General features: G+C 40.6%; 1 protein-coding gene across 1 annotated transcript; it reads right to left on the minus strand.

Annotated features, from left to right (window-relative positions):
- Positions 1-825: 825 nt before the first annotated feature.
- Positions 826-16,246, minus strand: evpla (envoplakin a). The gene is made up of 22 exons (XM_003447968.5): positions 16,046-16,246; positions 11,390-11,489; positions 11,144-11,298; positions 10,829-10,952; positions 10,041-10,172; positions 9,862-9,903; positions 9,394-9,555; positions 9,131-9,238; positions 8,944-9,039; positions 8,703-8,813; positions 7,889-8,035; positions 7,614-7,768; positions 7,422-7,519; positions 7,133-7,305; positions 6,698-6,873; positions 6,382-6,520; positions 6,100-6,293; positions 5,609-5,759; positions 5,324-5,407; positions 4,901-5,008; positions 4,724-4,816; positions 826-4,604 (listed from the first exon to the last, which is right to left on the minus strand). Exons 1-22 carry the CDS (start codon positions 16,120-16,122, stop codon positions 1,215-1,217), a joined length of 6,015 nt encoding a protein of 2,004 aa, XP_003448016.1. The 5' UTR covers positions 16,123-16,246; the 3' UTR covers positions 826-1,214.
- Positions 16,247-17,800: the final 1,554 nt, after the last annotated feature.

The following is a 17,800-nucleotide window of genomic DNA, read 5'->3' on the forward strand; positions in this document are numbered from 1 at the left end:
TTGCTAAGATAGCACACCAGTTCATCAATGATTCATCCAGGAGGTCATAAAAGAGCCCAGAACAACATAATAATTCCCTCAGTTAAGGTCAGTGCTCATGATTCAACAATGAACATTTACTCATTGAACATTTACCAAAAACATCTTGTTGATCCCTAAGACTTTTGTGGAACTATTCTGTGCATTGAAAATGTATTTGTTGGAAGGTTTGAGTCCTGTTACATCCAGAATAAAACTAACATAGTATTTCATAAAAAGATCATCAAACCAACTGTCAAACATAGTTCCTCCCCTGTAATTATTATACAAATGATCACAAACAGCTTGATTGGAGTTTTGCTGCCATGGGTGGTCCAGTTATTAGGTTTAGGGGCAATTATGTTTTTTTTTTTACACAGGGCTAGGTAGGTTTGGATAGATTTTTTTCTCTTAATAAATGAAGTCATCGTAACATTAGTCTAATATTTGTATAGTTGTTTGATGATTTGAAAGATCTAAGTGTGACAAATATGCAAAAAAAACCCTAAGAAATCAAGAAGAGGTAAGTACTGTATTTATAACTTTAATGGATAGAGGGGACCTTCAAATAGCATTCAGTGCTTAATACATGCTGAACAACATATTCTTGTTATTCTTGCTACTATTTTGCCCTGATGTGTTTGTGGTCCATAAAACACGAAGCTGTGGGAAAAAGACACTCAAATAGTTTGTTTTAACTGGGATCAAAAGATCTAAACTGGTTTTACTTTCTTGAAGGTAGATCTTGAATCTACTACTGTGTTTTTTATTTTAAAGACTGCACAGCATCAAAAATGAGAGTCCATACACTTTCACCATTACAATTTATTTTATTGATATTTGTTTCTTCATAAGGTATCAAACAAGATAAAATTCAATGAACAGTTTCAAAGAAAACCCATGAGTAATACAGAATCAATCAATCTTGGCAAATAGCATTGCACCATGTCCCAGTATCCCTAACAACACATTAATATCAAAGATAAACTTCATTTATACTGTTTTTAAATTAAACCAAAAAAAAGAAGACAAATCTGCCCACATCAGGCATTTTAGTAAACAAATGCAACTCAGCAGCAGTTATTTTGGCTAGAGAGAAAGCTTTGCAGTAGAAGACTTTTCCTGAGTCAAAATGTCCATTGTAAGTAATGTATGGATTTCATGTAGAATAGATATAGTGAGAAAAGTAAACATATCTAAAATCTTGCATATCTGGTTGAATTGTACACTGGACTATAACCAGACTCTTTGGAGGAGGCAGGCAGCATTGGTAAGCCTGTATTTGGGTCTTTCCTGCAGAGATCCAGAGCTTGCTTGTAGTTGATTTTCTTCTTTGTGATTGGGTCCATAATATCCTTGACGTAGGTGGACTCAGTTTGCAGGTCTCTCATTATTGTGTTGTCGATCATTTTGGACGCAACGGCATCCAAGATGCTAACTCTGTGACCACTGTCTGGATTGACTAGCCCTCCGGTCAGGTGCTGAGCCTCCATGAAGCGAATGGCATTGTCCTTTGGCATCCAGCCTTTCTGAACAGCCTCTCCCAGAGACAAACACTCTTTGGTCACAGGGTCTTCGACTCCAGTGAAAGCCTTCTGTGCATTGAGCAGTCTTTGGATTTGACTATCCTCGATGAGGGCTCTGTTTGCTGCCTTGTGAACCGTGTATCTCCCTTTATTGCTGATGTCAATGATGCCTCCTGTTGATGCCTGAGCCTCCAGAAGTCTTTGGGCAGTTGTGGAATCAATTAGCTTACGCACAGTGGCATTGCGTATTGTATAGCAGGTGTCAGTGTCTGTATCTATTATTCCAGCAATTGGGTAGGTTTCTTTGGCAGAAGATAGGTTAAACGGTGCTGAATTCAGTGATGTGGTGGATTTTGGGGTGATTGAATTGAACTGGGACTGCTTCTTGTTGTCACCAGCGACTAGCAGGGCAAACTCTGAGATGGGAATTTTTCCTTGTTTGTACTGTTGCAGATCATATTCTGTCAATCTTCCTTCCTTCAGCGCATCTTTGATGGAGTACTGCTTTCCACTCTTGCGATCCTGGAGTACAGATATCTCCCCATCAGGTCCCAATGAAGTGATCTCCTCCCAGTCACACTCGAGCTCCTGCAGGTGAATGTACTGCGGACGATCAATCAAGCCCTGAAGGTAGGCATCATAAGGAGACATGTCTTTGCCGGTAACTGGGTCCAAAATCGTGATCTTTGTAGAGACATTGGTCTCTTTGGTTCTTGTTTCTGCACTCTCCTCTCTCTGCAGGTTCTGTATAAGCTCACGGATTATGCTGTCTCGCTGATGGATCTTGTCTTTTTCATCCAAGATGTTCCTCTCCAAACGCATGACATCAGACTCCATCTTAATGCTTCTCTGTCTGCTCATCTGTGTTCTTTCACTCATCAGTCGGCTCTGCTGCTGGAAGGACAGGCTGATATCGTGCCTCTTGCCATCGAGGGTTCTAAGTTCACGAGTGAGGTCTTCCTTCTCTCTCTGTAAGGCATCTCGGTTCATAATCAGGGTTGTCTCCTCTCTTGAAGTAGAAGATTTGCTGTTCATTAGGAATTGGATTTTGTCATTGAGACGTCTAAGTTCATCCTCGAGGTCTTGTCTGGCAAATTTACTCTGAGACACCTGTTCTCTCAGGCGATCCCTCTCAGCCTCAACTGCCTGGTCTTTTTCAACACGGACAACCTCTTTGTAGACTGTCCTCTCACTGGACTTCTCTTTCTGCAAGATTTCAAGCTTTATGTTGATGTTACGGACTTCTCTCTGCAGTCTCAAAATATCACTGGTTTCCTTGTCCATGTCTGAACGCAGACTGCTTGTCAGCCTCTCCAGTTTCGGGTCTCTCTCCACCTTGAGCACCTCCTCGACAACTATGTTTTCCTCAACAGGTGGTGGGGCATTTTCCAGCTGTGAGATGCGCAGTTTAATCTCTCTGACTTCAGACTCCACTTGAATCCTCTTTTGGCGTTCAACACTCTCTCTGAGGATCCTCTCTTTCTCTTCCACCTTTGTTCTTAACTGTTGTAGCTCCAGTTCTAACTGACGCCGGTTCGTTACTTCTTCATCCAGGTTCCTGCTAAGTCTTTCGTGCTCAACCATTTGCCTTGGGTCTTTCTGCAAACGAACAACCTCTTGGACAACCACCTTCTCTTCTGGTTTCTGTCTCTCCAACTGGATGTATTTATTTTTCAGGTCAAACACCATCTCTTCAATGGTGCGCCGAATCTGTGCCTCTTCCCGCACATTCTTTCTCAAGCGGTCAAACTCCTTCTCTTGGAGTGGATCGGGCTCATACTTAACAACTTCTCTGGTGACAAGTTGGGTCTCTACCTTTGACTTTTCAGCCTTCCACTCATCTCTCTCTTTCCGGAGCATTCTCAGCTGGTCCTGGAGGGAGTCGTAATTGCTGTGTAAATTATGCACCTGGTCATTTAGCCTCTGAATTTCTCTCTCATTTTCGGGGCTTCTTTCCTCTTTAACCACCTCTTGGAAAACTTCTTTTGTTTCAATTCTTGGCTTCTCTGACCGAATGATGTTGAGTTCAGTTGTCACCTTGGTGAGCTCTCTTTCAAGGTCAGAGCGCTGCTTGCTGCAGTCTTGTATCTCTTTGCGGAGCCGCATTATCTCCACCTCTGTGTTTGGGTCTATCCTGTAGATCTCGTTAACAATTTCCTTCACCTCAACTCTGGGTTTCCATTCGTGAACTTCTCTGTAACGGTTGTGGAGTACCGTCAATTCCTTGGTCAGAGAGTTGTTTTCAATTCTTTCTTCCTCCAGGTTTGTTCGAATATTCTGGGATTCGTTGATTAGGTCTTTGTCTTGTTCAATCTTTTTGACTTCTTTAGTGATTATCTTAGGCTCAATGTTAGGAATCAGCCTCTCAAGTGCATTTATCTGACTCCTTGTTTGGAAGATTTCATCATGGAGGAGCTTGGTCCTTTTGCTCTCATCAGAAATTTCTGTCTCAAATGTTCGCACTGCTCTCAGCATCTCTGGGTCTTTCTCCACTTTAACCACTTCCTTCTTAACCACCCTCTCTTTGATTGTTGGCCTCTTCTGCTGGAGAATTGTTACTTCTGTCTTCATTTGAATATGCTCCCCATCCCTCACCCGAATTTCTTCTCTCATCCTTGCTATTTGATCTCTCAGCTTAGCAGCCTCTATATCCAGCTGAGGATCTTTCTCAAACTCTGTCACCTCTCTAGTCACCAGTTTTGGTGGAGCGCTCTTTACGGTTTCCGCCAGGGTGGTGACTTTTTTGTTTGTAACCTCAACCTCAGTTTGTATGGTGGTGCGCTTCAAGATTTCCTCATGTAGCCTCTGCTGCAGATCCCTCAGATCACCTTCCACTTTTGGGTCACGGTAGTACTTTAGTACTTCTTTCTCCTCGACACGTTCAACTCCACGGCGACTCTTCAAAGACAAAAACCTGTCTTTGAAAGTTCTCAGGTTTGTCTCAACATGATTCCTCCTCTCCTTCTCCTCCTCCAGCTCTTTTACTAGACCATCTAACTCAAAAGCACTCCTTTCAGACCGCACTTGCTGCTGTGCCACTGCTTGAACTGTCTCTTCATTCTGCAGCAGGAAAAACAAATTTATTCAAAGTAATATTATTTGCAATGTAGCCTTAGTTTTATGGAAAGCATAATCTAAATGCATACAAAAGATGATAAATTCATTCACTGTTTTCTTACTCGTGATATGAGATTCTCAGCCAGGCCCATCTGTTTTTGGCGCTGGGCGTTTTCGGCTTTTGTTTCAGCGTAGCGGTTCACCAGACTCTTTTCCTGTAATAAGCAAACCTCATGTCACCTCGATCTATAAATAAATGTGAAAAGTGTGTTGCATGTTGAAAAACACACAAACATTACCTCTTTCTGAATAGCCTCAGACAGTGCGGGCATACGTGGTTTCTTCGGAACGGTGGCGCCAGCGTCCTCAAGCGTACTGTTGTACTTGTCAACGTTGGTCTCGTACTCCTGCAGAGACGTGAAGATTTAAAATCTTTGAATTGTTTCATGTCATTTGTTGCCTATTTCAAAATCTTTAAGTACGAGCCGTGTCTACTAATGTTAAAGTTAAAATGTATGAATTTACTTTCTGTGTTGCCTTAAATGCATTTATGAATTATATGCTTTTTTTAACTTTCAACACATTTGACTTAACACTGGATGCCCTTCCTGAGGGAAGTCCCATTAGCCCCAGGATTAGCATTTCCTCCCAGGGTTGTACCACTACACCATGGTTCCACAAATTATTGTATTATATTATTTATTATAAGTTAGGAGTCTTACACTGAGGAGATCCTGCAGGTCTTGAGAGAGGCTTGTCACCTTTTCCATGTCACCTTCCTTCCGCTTCAGGTCGTCCATCACCCTCTGCAATGAGAAGGTACAGAAACATTAATCACCTAAAGTTACTGTCCTGTCATAATCATAGTGAATTTCTACAGGTTGATATTGAGAATAATGTTTATACATCCATAAATCAAAAAGACATTATGTGAGGAGTCGGTATCCAGGTTGTTATTTTATTCTTTATGTGATACTTAAAGGTAAATAATGAGAAGACAGTCTCACCTCTTGAGAGCTCTTCTTAGCAGCAATCTGAGACAGATCGTCATTGGGGCTTATCTTGTTTGTTGGCAGGTTGTCCAAGAATGAGTTCAGGGATTTACATGTGCTCTGGAACTCCTGGTTCTTTCCTGCAGTTTCGAGTAAGGTGCTTTCTCTGAGAGAAATATGAGAGGTATTAGGCACATTATGAGGTATTGGTGCATTAGGTACATTATGACAACAGAAACGCATTATGTAATGAAACCTGTTTTACCTTTTAGTAGTGTAGTAGCCCATTTTTATAGATTATGTATAGATGTATATAGATTTATAGATGATGTATAGATTAACCCCATTGCAGGTTGCAAATGCCCGATCTAATCGTAAAGGTACTTCTCACTTCCTTGTTGCTTGATTTAAGTGATTTAAAAGGCTGATGAGGGAAAACCACTGTAGTCTGTCTTTCTAATAAAGCTGAAGGGACTGAGATGATGTGTTCACAGTCTGACTTTCACCTGTCCTTCAGCTGGTTGGCAACGTTGGTGTAACGTGCTTGTAGCTGCTTGACTTCTGTTTTCTGGCGCTGGATGTCCGGGCAGTACTCCTGGTAGCCCTGCTGCAGAGAGCTGCACAGCTGCTCTGTGGTCTCCAGATCCTTGCTGAGCTTCTTCATGTCGCTCTGAGCAGCTGCCACAGACTTTTGCTGGCTCTAAACACCACAAAGATGATGTTCAATTCAAAGTGAACATTAGAGATGTGTAAGAGAATTCAAATTTGTATGGTCAAGACTTCCTTACATGAATTTCCTCAGCACGGGTTTGAATTGCTTTTGGGCCATCAGGGATCGGACCATCTTCACTCAGCCTTTTCTCAAAGCCGGAGACGAGACCATCCACCTTCTTGATCTGTTTCTCCAGGTTAAGTGAGGCATTTGCTCTGCAGAAAAGAAGATAAATAAACTACTAAATATACTAAGGTTATCTGTTATCTAGATCATCTACTCAAGTAACAGAACTTAACAAAGATGGATAGAAGAATATCAAATGAAATATTGATTTAAGTTTTTAAAAATGCTATTCTAAAACCAAACCCCGCCATAAAACAAGCTCTTACTTCTTATTGTAAAGATCAGCAAGTGCAGCAAGGTTGTCAGACTTGTTGCTGGCAGCACTGAGTTTGAGTGGCAGCCCCGAAGAGGTACTGTTGGGATCTTTAGACAGCAGGGGCTGCATGCCAGCCTGTGCAGCCTGTTGCTGCTGCTGTAGAGCCTGAAGTGTCTGAGCAGTTTGCTGTAAAGAGCATCCATACAACCCTCCATTAAACATCAGATATTAGTATAATTCACAGCATAATCATTTCATGCTGACAGTCTGCAGGAGTGAAGAATCCCTTTATGCTGTATAGGGTATGAATGCATACACACACATAGGAGGATAATAACAGCAAAAACAAATTGATAAACTACATTTTGTCATTGCTTCTATATCTTGGTGTCACGTGGTGAATGATATTTAGCCAGTGCTGATGTTAGTTTGTGTTTTTTCTCACCTCCTGCTCCTTCATCCTTTTGGCCAGATCACCCGCGGGATCACTGCGGCTCAGCGGGGCTCGCAGACGGCTCAGCATGCTCTCCTCAGCTTTTGCCAGGTCATTGTCCAGCTTGTCCAGCTGCTGAGAGAGGGCTGTTACTTTGGGGTCCATGGGGGCAGCAGACACTGGGGCTGAAGGAGGAAAAGGAGACTTTTTTTAAATGATTGAGCTGACTTTAGTTGTGGTTTAAAGATGCAGTGATTGCATATTATGAAGACACTTATGCATTTAATTAATTGACAACAACCTAACTGCTGGGCCCTGGAGATTTCTGATTTGTTATTCTTCAGGGAGTCGGCCAGAGCGGCTCTTCTCTTCTTGATGTCTGCAAGCTCCTGGCCCAAACTAATGAACAAAATGAAAGGGAAGGAGTCAAAGAAAGGGCAGACGTCGGATGTGCCATTTGAGCTGTTTAATAATACAGCTTGTCAGCACTTACAGGTCCACTTTATCAATGGCCTCTGAGTCAGGTGGTGGGATCTGGAAGCAAACTCCTGGGAATTTTTTAGTTTTTCCATCAGTGGAAATGACATTCCAGTTCTCAGTGTCTGAGTTTGATTTTAAGGTGAACTTGTCTCCTCTTTGCAGAGAATCCTAGAAAATAATGATTGATTCAGTCAGACAAGTCACTTTTAAAAGTTGTTGTTGTTTTGGTTTTTTTACTGCAGCCACATGCAGTTAGAGTTTTACATTTAGACAGAAATTGTTCCCCACCGTGTCCGTTTCCCAGTCGCACAGGGACTCCACAGTGATGGCTCTGCTGGGGGTCGTACGTCGCAGTTTCAGCGGAGCGATGGTGGTGCTGCGTTTCCTCAGGTCGGCCAGCAGCTGTTCACATTTCTGCACATCTTTCTCCTCCGCCTGGTAGGAAAAAGACACAAAGATTAAAAAAAGATTCCTAACATATCTTTTCACATAATTTTTCTGCTGGGATTAACAAACTTAGTGTAATATCGCACAAAATGAACCTCTGTTTCTTCCTGATTTCATTACCACAGCAATGAAAGACTGCTCTATAACACCTTTAAGGAACATCTCAATCAGTCGGTGGTGGCAAACCAGGTGTGTGAGCACCATCAACTCGTTTTATGTATTTGTTTTTGTTAGTTCTGGTGCATATCGGCAGTTCTTTGTATTGACTGTAAAGTTTCATGTGACCTGCCCAGCAAATTAATAGTTTTCCTTCAGTCTGCTGTGTTTACACCTTATATTTTCTCATATATGTGTCCATTTACATGTGAATAAATAAATAAACTTTGAGAATTATTCACTAAATATAACTCAAAGACTTTATAATTTCCCTTTTTAGGCTTTCACTGAACAGAATCAACTTTTGGAGACTTTCCCTGTTTTATTTTTGGACTTTGGCCTCTCCTTGTCTCCAACTTTGCCCACCCCAGTCCCTCATTTTCTATCCAAATCTCCTTCTCACTCACTTTTTAAAAAAATCCTCACTGCTAGCTTGAAAGAGGGGCACAAGCTGAATTTCCTATGTGTGCTGAGTTGCAGTACGCGTGGCTGGACATACCTCAAGCTGCAGCAGTTTCTCAGTTTTGCTCTTCTTGCTGAGAGTCTTGGGGTCCAGGGTGCCGTTGAGCTTGGTCAGTGACTCTGACAGCTGCTCGCTGTCATATTGGTACTGAAAAACGGAACAAAGCACGCTTTTTGTTTTGTTTCGTTTTGTTTTGAGTTTATGCATAAAATCTGCAAATGATGATGACAGAACAGGCTGCAAACTGAGCACTGCATTGCGATGAACTCTGTCTCACCCTTTTGAAATCCTCCACGCTGTCCAGGTGTGTCTCTTGACAAATGCAGAGATTGAGGAATTTCTGCCACTCATTTCGCACATCATCTCTTTGAGCCTGGAAATATAATGAAGGGAGTTGATATACCTCTAAACAGCATTCAGGATGAAAGGGTGAAGCTGTTGTTGTTAATGGGCTTTTCAAGTACCTGTATTGTGTTGCTGGCAGGGTGCTTCAGTTCAACAAGTCTCTCGCCTTCATCCTGGAGTTTGTTCACCTCGGCCTCGTGGGACAGCAGACTGTTGTTCTTGAAATTCTAAATGAGATCAAATCAAAATTGGCTTATTTATGTGTGATTCATCCAGGTACAGAACAAAAACAACTTCTATCATTCTGGACAGGCTGCACCTTGTGATTGGTGAGCCTTTCAATTCTATTTTTCATCTGACTTAAAAACGTATTAATCCCAACCTCATACTGCCTGCGAACGTCAGGCGGGTCCACCATATGGTCACTCCAGTCTTGCTTTTTGATCTTATTCTGCTCTTCTGCCAGGAAGTTCAGCTCCTTGTTGCAGCCCTGCATGTACTCGTACAGGCTATTGAGATAGTGGCGGCGCCACTTGGAGTTGTCCTTAGGAGAAATAAATTAAAATGGAAAAACACATGAGTACCCCCAAAAGAATTTTTTTATTCATTTATTTATGTATTAATTATTATTTATTTATTTATTTTGATTTTTTTTTTAAATTTCTTTTATATTTTTTACTTTTTTGGGGGGAAATTTAAAGCTGAAATTTACATTTTTCAGTTTTTCTCCAAAGAAGAAAAAAACAAAAACTAGGTAAAAAATTGCCTCACAGCTTTTTATACTGACAAACCCAAAAGTGAAATAAGACTTGTGTTTATCTTTGAACATTAAGTGACTGAAGCAACTCACCGATAAGTTGTTGTACTGTTTTTTCAGAGCGTCGTATTTCTCCTTAGAAAACAAGACAGCATATGTGAGCGGCTGTTTGAAATGCTTTTTTTCTTAATCATAAAGGACAAAAGCTGCAATCAGTTTTAAGTAAAACTCATCATGCAAGCATGTGTTTTTGTGTAATCATGCTTGCATACCTTGCTGCCAGCAGAAGCGAGGCAGAGCTGTGTGTTGTAGGCTTCAATCTCTTTGTGTATGATGTTGTGAGCAGCAATCTGCTTCTCCAGATCAGCCATACTAGGGCCGAACTGCTCCACATCCACCAGTTTCTGAGAACACAGACACCAGAAGAAAACAGTTCATGGAAATGTAGTGATGAAATAACGAAGGACAGGTCTGACAGGATGAGGCTGGTAAATCACTCAGCTCTGCTTGGGAGATTTATTACAGGACTGACAGGTGCAAAACGAAGAAACAAGTGCGTTTAGATTACATTAGGATTAAAGGATACAGTTAATGTTATTTATTATTAAGCAATCCTGTGAAAGGGTTACTGCCATTTTCCCCACCCTGTAGTTCCCAATGGAGACTTAAATCTTTTTAAAAGACCACAAATATTTAGTTTGATTTTTTTCAAAACACTTGATGTCGAGGGGGTTTCCAAAGTGGCTTGCAGGGGGAACAGCAAGGGTGGCCAGGCTAGTGCTAGCTAAAAATGGAACTATAGATAGAATTACATAGAAATTACAGATTGCTGACATCATGTCAAAGGAGTCTGACTTCTCTACGATGCTCAAATAAGCAACAGTGCGACTCAAAGTTTGAATAGTTTTTGTTACAGAGCGTCTGACTACAGAGGAAAATACTTGTTGGTGGCAGCAGTTTTAAAACAGTTTTTTGTCTTTTTTTGTTGACAATAAGAGCATTAATATTCTAAAGCGTTTAAAGACTGACGTGGATGTTCAGACAGTGTAACAATACTTACTTGCTTCTCACTTAAAACAGGCCCCCAGTCAATTAAGGGCATCCGTGACACGTCATCAATCTGCTCGTAGATGTCTCTGTAGACGGTACAGTCCTTCAGCCAGCGCTCATGAAGATGATGGACACTGGAGTCATCAAAGGGCAGAAAAGATACAAAGAAACAAACAACTGTGGTTAATGTGGAGATCCAATGTGTTCAAAGTTAAACTAATGATATCAAACAGCTAAAATGTTTTAAAATCCTCAGTATGTTCTCAGAGGAGGGACCAGCTATACTGCTAATCTCCTGTGTTGTATTTGTTCTGCATGAACTCACTCGCTCTCTATGTCTGTGGCTTGTGGATGTTTTAGCTTCTTGGCTTTGTCAACATCTATGAAGAGCTTCTCCAGCAGGCCCTCAGCTTCACCCAGCTTATCTGAGATCTCGTTCTGATGCTGGTACGGCAGCTCCTTCTTGTCATTTTCAAAATCCTGGCGAAGGCAGACAACAGATAAGGTGACGTTTTTACAAAGGCAATGAAGGTAATCTTTCATAAAATTAGAGGTTTTGTTTTGTTCTTACCACAGCAAGCAGCTCCTCAGCCCTGAGAACGTCTTTCTCCACCTGGTCTGCATCTTTTTGCATCTGGGCGATCAGCAAGGCCAAATCGTTGGCCTGTGACCTGCAGCAGACAACAAAGGTCAGAGGTTGAACAGCAGCACACATCAGTTCAGGAATGATACAGAATTGGTTAGTATACGAGTACTCCCCACGCAGAAGTTTTGAATAATTAATAGCTTGATTACAGTCATACCTTATGGTGTGCATTTTTATGAACACTCTCACTACCAACAAAGACTTATTTATATTTGTGGACAAACTTTACATCCCCAGGTCATCCTTTATATAAAGAAAATCTGCACAGTGAGGGCGTTTTCAGTTTTATGTTTTCCCTTCAGTGTTTTTTTTTTATTTTGCACAGTTTCCAGATCTTTTAGGATGGAGTAGGATTTTTCCACCCTTCGCACCACACCCAAAACGTTCCTTAAATTCTACCCATTCTTGAACTTTAACTGTCACTCCCTCTGTCAGGGTTCGTGTTGATTGTGTCGCTGCTCAAAGTAAAGTAAAGCAATGACTAAGATTGTCAAAATGAGGAGGAGGAAGACATTCCATTGAGAGATTAGCTACACCCATGAAGGTGAAGTCTTTGGGATTGGAGACAAATATTGTATTTGTTTTATTTAAGAGGCTTTGTATCTACTGCCTGAATAAATCATGAGGTAGAGCTCAGTTAAAGTTAAACTAGATTAAATCAAAGTTTTTGCAAACTGCAAACGGGGTTTTGGAGATATGTTTGTTTGTAATTGGTCCAACACACACAGCTCCTCAATGTGTGTGTGCGTGCGTGTTAAAAATATACTTTTTAAAATTCAGGTTTTGCATCATTAACTGACCTTTATGTATTTTACACAGCTGTATAAAACTGTACACCACCTCCACACACACACACACAAATTCTAAATATGGCAGCTTTCAACATATCACACTTTTGCTTTTGTTAGTAATGAAATGTGCGACGCATTGCACAGCAGTCTCTGAAGTTTAAAAAATGTTGCCAAAGTAGAGCTACAGTTCAAAAAATACAGATGAATGATCGTAGCGGCACAGTTTTTGGTGTATCTGTCAGTGTCAACATTAAGAAAAGAGAAATGAAAAGCTGTCAGACTGGGCTGGACTGGGACAAAAAATCGGCCCAGGTATTTTGACTAGAGACCGGCCCACCAGGTATTATAGGAAAAACCATAAAGCCTTTGAATGAAAACAAACGCTGTTGTGACAGTGATGTACACTGTCTTGTTGGTATATATGTATGATTTATATGAGGATGAGGGATGAGAAAAGAAGAGGCAGCTGTGCAGCGTAAAGACACAGAATAACTCCAGCTTTGTGTCTTTTTTTAATTCTAGCTGAACTACGGGACAAATCGCTTCCTTTTCACCTCAGTATGGATGTATTGTAATTGGTCAAGCCCAGAGTCGATCACGACCATTGGCCAATGCACCACCTTTCATTGTTTATACCGTTATAAAAACAAACATAAAAATGAAAAATCACTATCGGCCCACCAGTAATAACCATGTTATTATAAAGAATAACATGCTTATATTAACCAGTGTAAGTAAGTTTACTTATGAAGCCCTTTTAACAGATAAGTAGTCACAAAGTGTTGCACATAAAATAGAGTAAAATAGATTTAAATGTGACAAACGTAATAAAAACAAGCTACAGAACAAGACAAAGAATAAATGAAATGAGGAAAATAAAATGATTTTTAACTGCTTTCTTAAAAGAGAGTCGGCGCGTTTAAAAACTGCTTAGAGGGGAAATGACCAGCGGGCATGTGCCGAAGATTCAGTCTGAGAAAGGTCACATTCATGCTGAAATTACACTTCTGTGCAAAACTAAATCAAAGAATCTGGTTCTGCAGCTGCTGTCACAATGCAGTCCTGTTCCTGCTCACTCAGCAGGAGGGACAGGTATGCATTCCCACCTTTGCAGTCAAAGAAAAACCTGTTTAGTTACCATTGTTTATAGAAACACTGGTGCAGTGGGCTGTGGGAGAGATTTATCCTCTTTGCTCTAAAAAATAAATGAACAACAAAAAAAAAAGAGTCTGTGATCACCAGACAGAGGAGCATGAATTACTGATGCCAAACATACCAAACACACGTTATACTACGCATGGCGCCATGTTTCCAATAATTGTACTCAATTTGGATTTTTAAAGGTAACTTTTAAAAGTGGCTTTAATCTCCAGTTTGTCTTCTGTAATTTCTTTAGATCTTTAGATTTTTTTTTTTTTACTTTCCTACATGTCAGATATTTAGTTCTGAGTTTGTCTTGATAAAGGTGAACTGTGTAGGGACTGAAATGAATAAAGGTCTGATTTCTGATTGATGGATTCTCTTTTATTTAAAGCTGTCACCTTCGGTTTATTCACTTTATTCTTTTATTAATAGCAGATAAGAATTACTGGTCACACCCATACATTGCTGTAGACACATACAGTATCTGCATCAAATGTGTGCTTTTTTTTTCTTTTTTCCTTTTTAATCAAGCAGCAGTGTGATATTCCTGTGCAGGAGTGGCTGTTCAGGGTTTTCCAGGAGTGGCTGTGTAGTTTGCTTGTAAGGTGATCTGAGGTGATACTTTGAGTTTCTCATAAGGTGTTTTGGGGGAACTTTATGCTTTCCTCAGCATGAATCAAGTATTTGTGCGGGCTGCTTGTGTGGTCATGCTGAGCTTTTAGCCAAATTTTAAAAAATGGTTAAAGAAATCTTTAAACTGTGCTCTTCTTCAACAGTTGGTGGTTTTTAGAAAATTATTGAATGAATGACTGCTACAGAAACGTAGTGAAACTGGATTATCGGCATAATTTAGAAGGGCATGCCTGCATTTTTTAGATAGTAGTAAGATCTCACATCTTTTGCACAAACACACCCTCATTTCCCCCTCGAGCTAAACTTATATGGTAAAAAAAAGGTCTGATTTCATAGTAAAATTAGGTTCAAGAATTGTTATTTTACAACATGACCACTGGAGCAAAATAAATGGATGTTGAATGCTGAAATGAATCTGTGTTTTACAGTCATCAGAGTAATTATTAAATCCCTGTGTAACCAGCGCTCTAATCTGTGATGTAACCAAAGGCACCAGCAGAACAAGATGAACGTCTGAGAGCCGCCCAGACACACAAACACACAAATACTAATTTTTCCATGACGTCTTTGGCTTTTTGACTTCTTGGAGACTCAGCCTGACCCGAGCATTAGCTGCCACTTTTACCTTTATTTGTACCTTTATTTTAAAAACATTTTAAAACGTCCCATGTCTAATGCACAAATCCATACATCACAGCTCTCCAGCTGTCCGTGTCATTTCCAACAAACACAATTGTCACCCAGGAATCATTTTTGATTGCGATTCACAAATTTTTCTTAAACTAATAAATAAACAATTATCTGACAATAAATGACTGAATGAAATGAACAGCACTTCCTGTGCGTCACTCTGTAATGTACAGTTAAAAACCAACGCCCACATGAGAGGCAGAAACCAGCTGAGCAGAACAGACAACCCAGCCCTCATCACACCTCAGCAGAGAGAAAACATGTCTGGAGCCGAGCCAAGGTGAAGGCACAAGCCGGACACCACCTGACAGTGAGATCACGTCAGCGGTCTTTTGTTACTCCCAGGAACAAAAAGGTGTAGTGGTCGGCTTTGCAGCTGAATGTGGGGCTCTTTCTATTAATAGAAACTGATCCTGAGGAAACCTGAAGAACACCCATCCTCAATACTATCCATTACTTAAAAAGGTGATCATCACACTTCGCCGCTTTGAATGCAGCGACTTAAATGGCGTTCTGATCTGTGACTTTTAGCAGATTTGCCATGAATTAGATTCAGTGGCTCTTTATCATGAGCCTTCCCTTTATATTTAGCACATGAAAATAACCTCACCCACATTATGCATCAAATGGAATTCATTTTTATTGGCAATCCTCTTAAGCAGGTTGCTGTCAGCTTTATTTTATTAATTTTTGGAACCTGTGCCACCTGACTGTCATATTTCCATATCTGAACAGCTGCCTAGCCTGATAGGACTCCCTCCATCTTTGAGCAACAAAAGCTCTCCGATAATCATTTTGCACTGACAGAAAGTTTCTCTGTGAATGATTTTTTTTTCTCCAGTACAATAAAATTACTAACACAAATGATCTAACAACTGTCAAGGGTCTAACACCAATAAATTAGGTTTAGGGTAAATTTCTGCCTGATAATCAGGATGACAACATCTTTCAATTTCACTTTTAGTCGTAATTCCCTCATTTCACTCGTCCTCTTGCAGGACCCCGTTGCACATCATGTTTACAAAGTAAACTTGACCCCTGGCTTGCATTTAGCTTTCACTTTTTCCAAAAGATTAACTCTCACATAACTCAGCACTTGAAAGCAGTGAAGGAATTCCCTAGGCAAACATGTATTAAAACCTCCTTTAAACTTGTAATATAATAAACCACAACACAGACACACAGAGAAAGAGGGCAGCAAGAACACACAGGAAACATGACACAGTTCTTGGCTCTAGAAGAACAGGAACAGGGGCAACATGACAGAGATACAGTGTCACCACACTCATACACACATTCATAAAATCCACAGTGAATAACTCACTTGCTGATCTTCCCCGAGACCTTGAGTGTACCATTCTTAGTGTCCTTGGAGCTCTCCTTTTTCTTAAACAAAGACATCTTGGCGGATGTCAAGCAGAGATCCCGAGTAAAAAAATCTCACTCTCTCTCTGTCTCACTCCTTCTTCGTCTCTGACTCCCGCACTCTCTGGTTCTTCTCAAACACACTGAAGTATACAAACACACACACACTTGTGTCACCACGGTGTTTAACGCCAGTGGCTCCTCCCAAACAGGTTAACAGGTGTGTCAACGCCCAAACATCCACCTTGCAGAGGACGACTGGACCGACCTGTTCTCTGCACTCTCCCTCTCTTCTTCCCTTCTTCAAGCCAGGCCTTCCTTTCATTGGGCTCCTGACACACTCTCCAAACTCGCACAGGTCTTTTAATTACCAAGAAAGCAGGAATGCATAATTCAGAAAGTCAGAGGGAAACGCTCCATTCCTGCACTGTTCACTCGGCTCTGTGTGTCACACGCATTGTGAAGATTGTATTCCTTGGGATAATTATAGAGCTGAAAAATGATCTAGTGCTACAAACCCGAAATGGTATTGAACTGCAAATCTGAATGCTTAAAGGGATAGGTGAGTTTTGTCACAAGGTTTCTCTCAAGGTTATTCGTATAAGAGGATATATAATATTAGGCAACTAGATTTCACGTTTACCCCCCAAAATAAATAATAATTCTGGCCTTTCAAAACTTCAGTGAATAATACCAATAATATACCAGAATAATACCAGTCTGGTTTTAAAGGTAGCAGCACAGAAATTGGGCCTTACAGTCTTGTTTGCATAAACTGTAGATAAAAGATGGAAGTGACCACTGCGACATCGCCGTAAAGTCCTTGTGTGAAGTCTCAAGTTCAGGATTTGTGCCACTGTCACCTTAGTGTTGTGAAACTGGAGGGTATGATCTGAGTAATCTGAAAAATCAATGATCTGCACACCTCAAAACCCTTGAAAATAGAGACCAAGATACTGAGCCGTTTGTAAGAGAAGCTGAACTGCCCTTTTTAAAGGTTTCTATATAAGTTGATTTCTTTTTTCCACCAGAGGAGTTGCCCCCTGCTGGCCATTCGAAAAAGCACTGATGCATCCATATTTTACAGATGTAATACTTAATGATTGTTAATATTGGATCAAACAGCCCTAAAGTGTCTGATCTGGTCTCTCCTAGGTGATTACATAACTCATGAACACCCATTAGAGGTACGTTTTCTGAGCTGCTCATGTCTTATTTAAAGTTTGCATATCATATGGGGTCCCTCAGGGCTCAGATTTGGATCCACTTCTGTTTCATTTGTGGACTACATCATAAAGTCATACAGTAATTCATATTATATATAAACTGAGGCTAAACAGTTATACGGTTTCTGCCAACAAACTCAACGCAGTGCTGATATCAAATATCTATTTAAAGAATTTTTGTTTTTAAACTGACATATATTCTAATAATAAACCCAAAGGCCTTGAGGCACCAGATTCCCCTTTATTGATACTAGAGATGGACCGATCCGATATTAAGTATCGGTATCGGTCCGATACTGACCTAAATTACTGGATCGGATATCGGCGAGAAATAAAAAATGTAATCGATCCATTAAATATCAAAAAAGCACCTCACAAAACTTGCGACAAGGTGTAACTCGGCTCATAACTGTAGCACGTCGGAGCAGTATGAGTCACGTGATAGAGCGGCTGTGTGTATTTGTAGCCTCGCTACCAAACCAGCATTT

This window comes from Oreochromis niloticus, linkage group LG6, assembly GCF_001858045.2.
Source record: "Oreochromis niloticus isolate F11D_XX linkage group LG6, O_niloticus_UMD_NMBU, whole genome shotgun sequence".
Classification (NCBI taxonomy): Eukaryota; Metazoa; Chordata; class Actinopteri; order Cichliformes; family Cichlidae; genus Oreochromis; species Oreochromis niloticus.

What these genes read in the sequence shown, in the direction of transcription:
- evpla (XM_003447968.5), bottom strand. Translation starts at nt 16,122, where the DNA reads ATGTCTTTGTTTAAGAAAAAGGAGAGCTCCAAGGACACTAAGAATGGT. An exon ending in GCCATTGATAAAGTGGACCT is followed by an intron (nt 7,520 to 7,613) that starts GTAAGTGCTGAC and finishes TTTGTTCATTAG; the next exon opens with TTTGGGCCAGGAGCTTGCAG. An exon ending in AAAGGATGAAGGAGCAGGAG is followed by an intron (nt 6,874 to 7,132) that starts GTGAGAAAAAAC and finishes TGCTCTTTACAG; the next exon opens with CAAACTGCTCAGACACTTCA.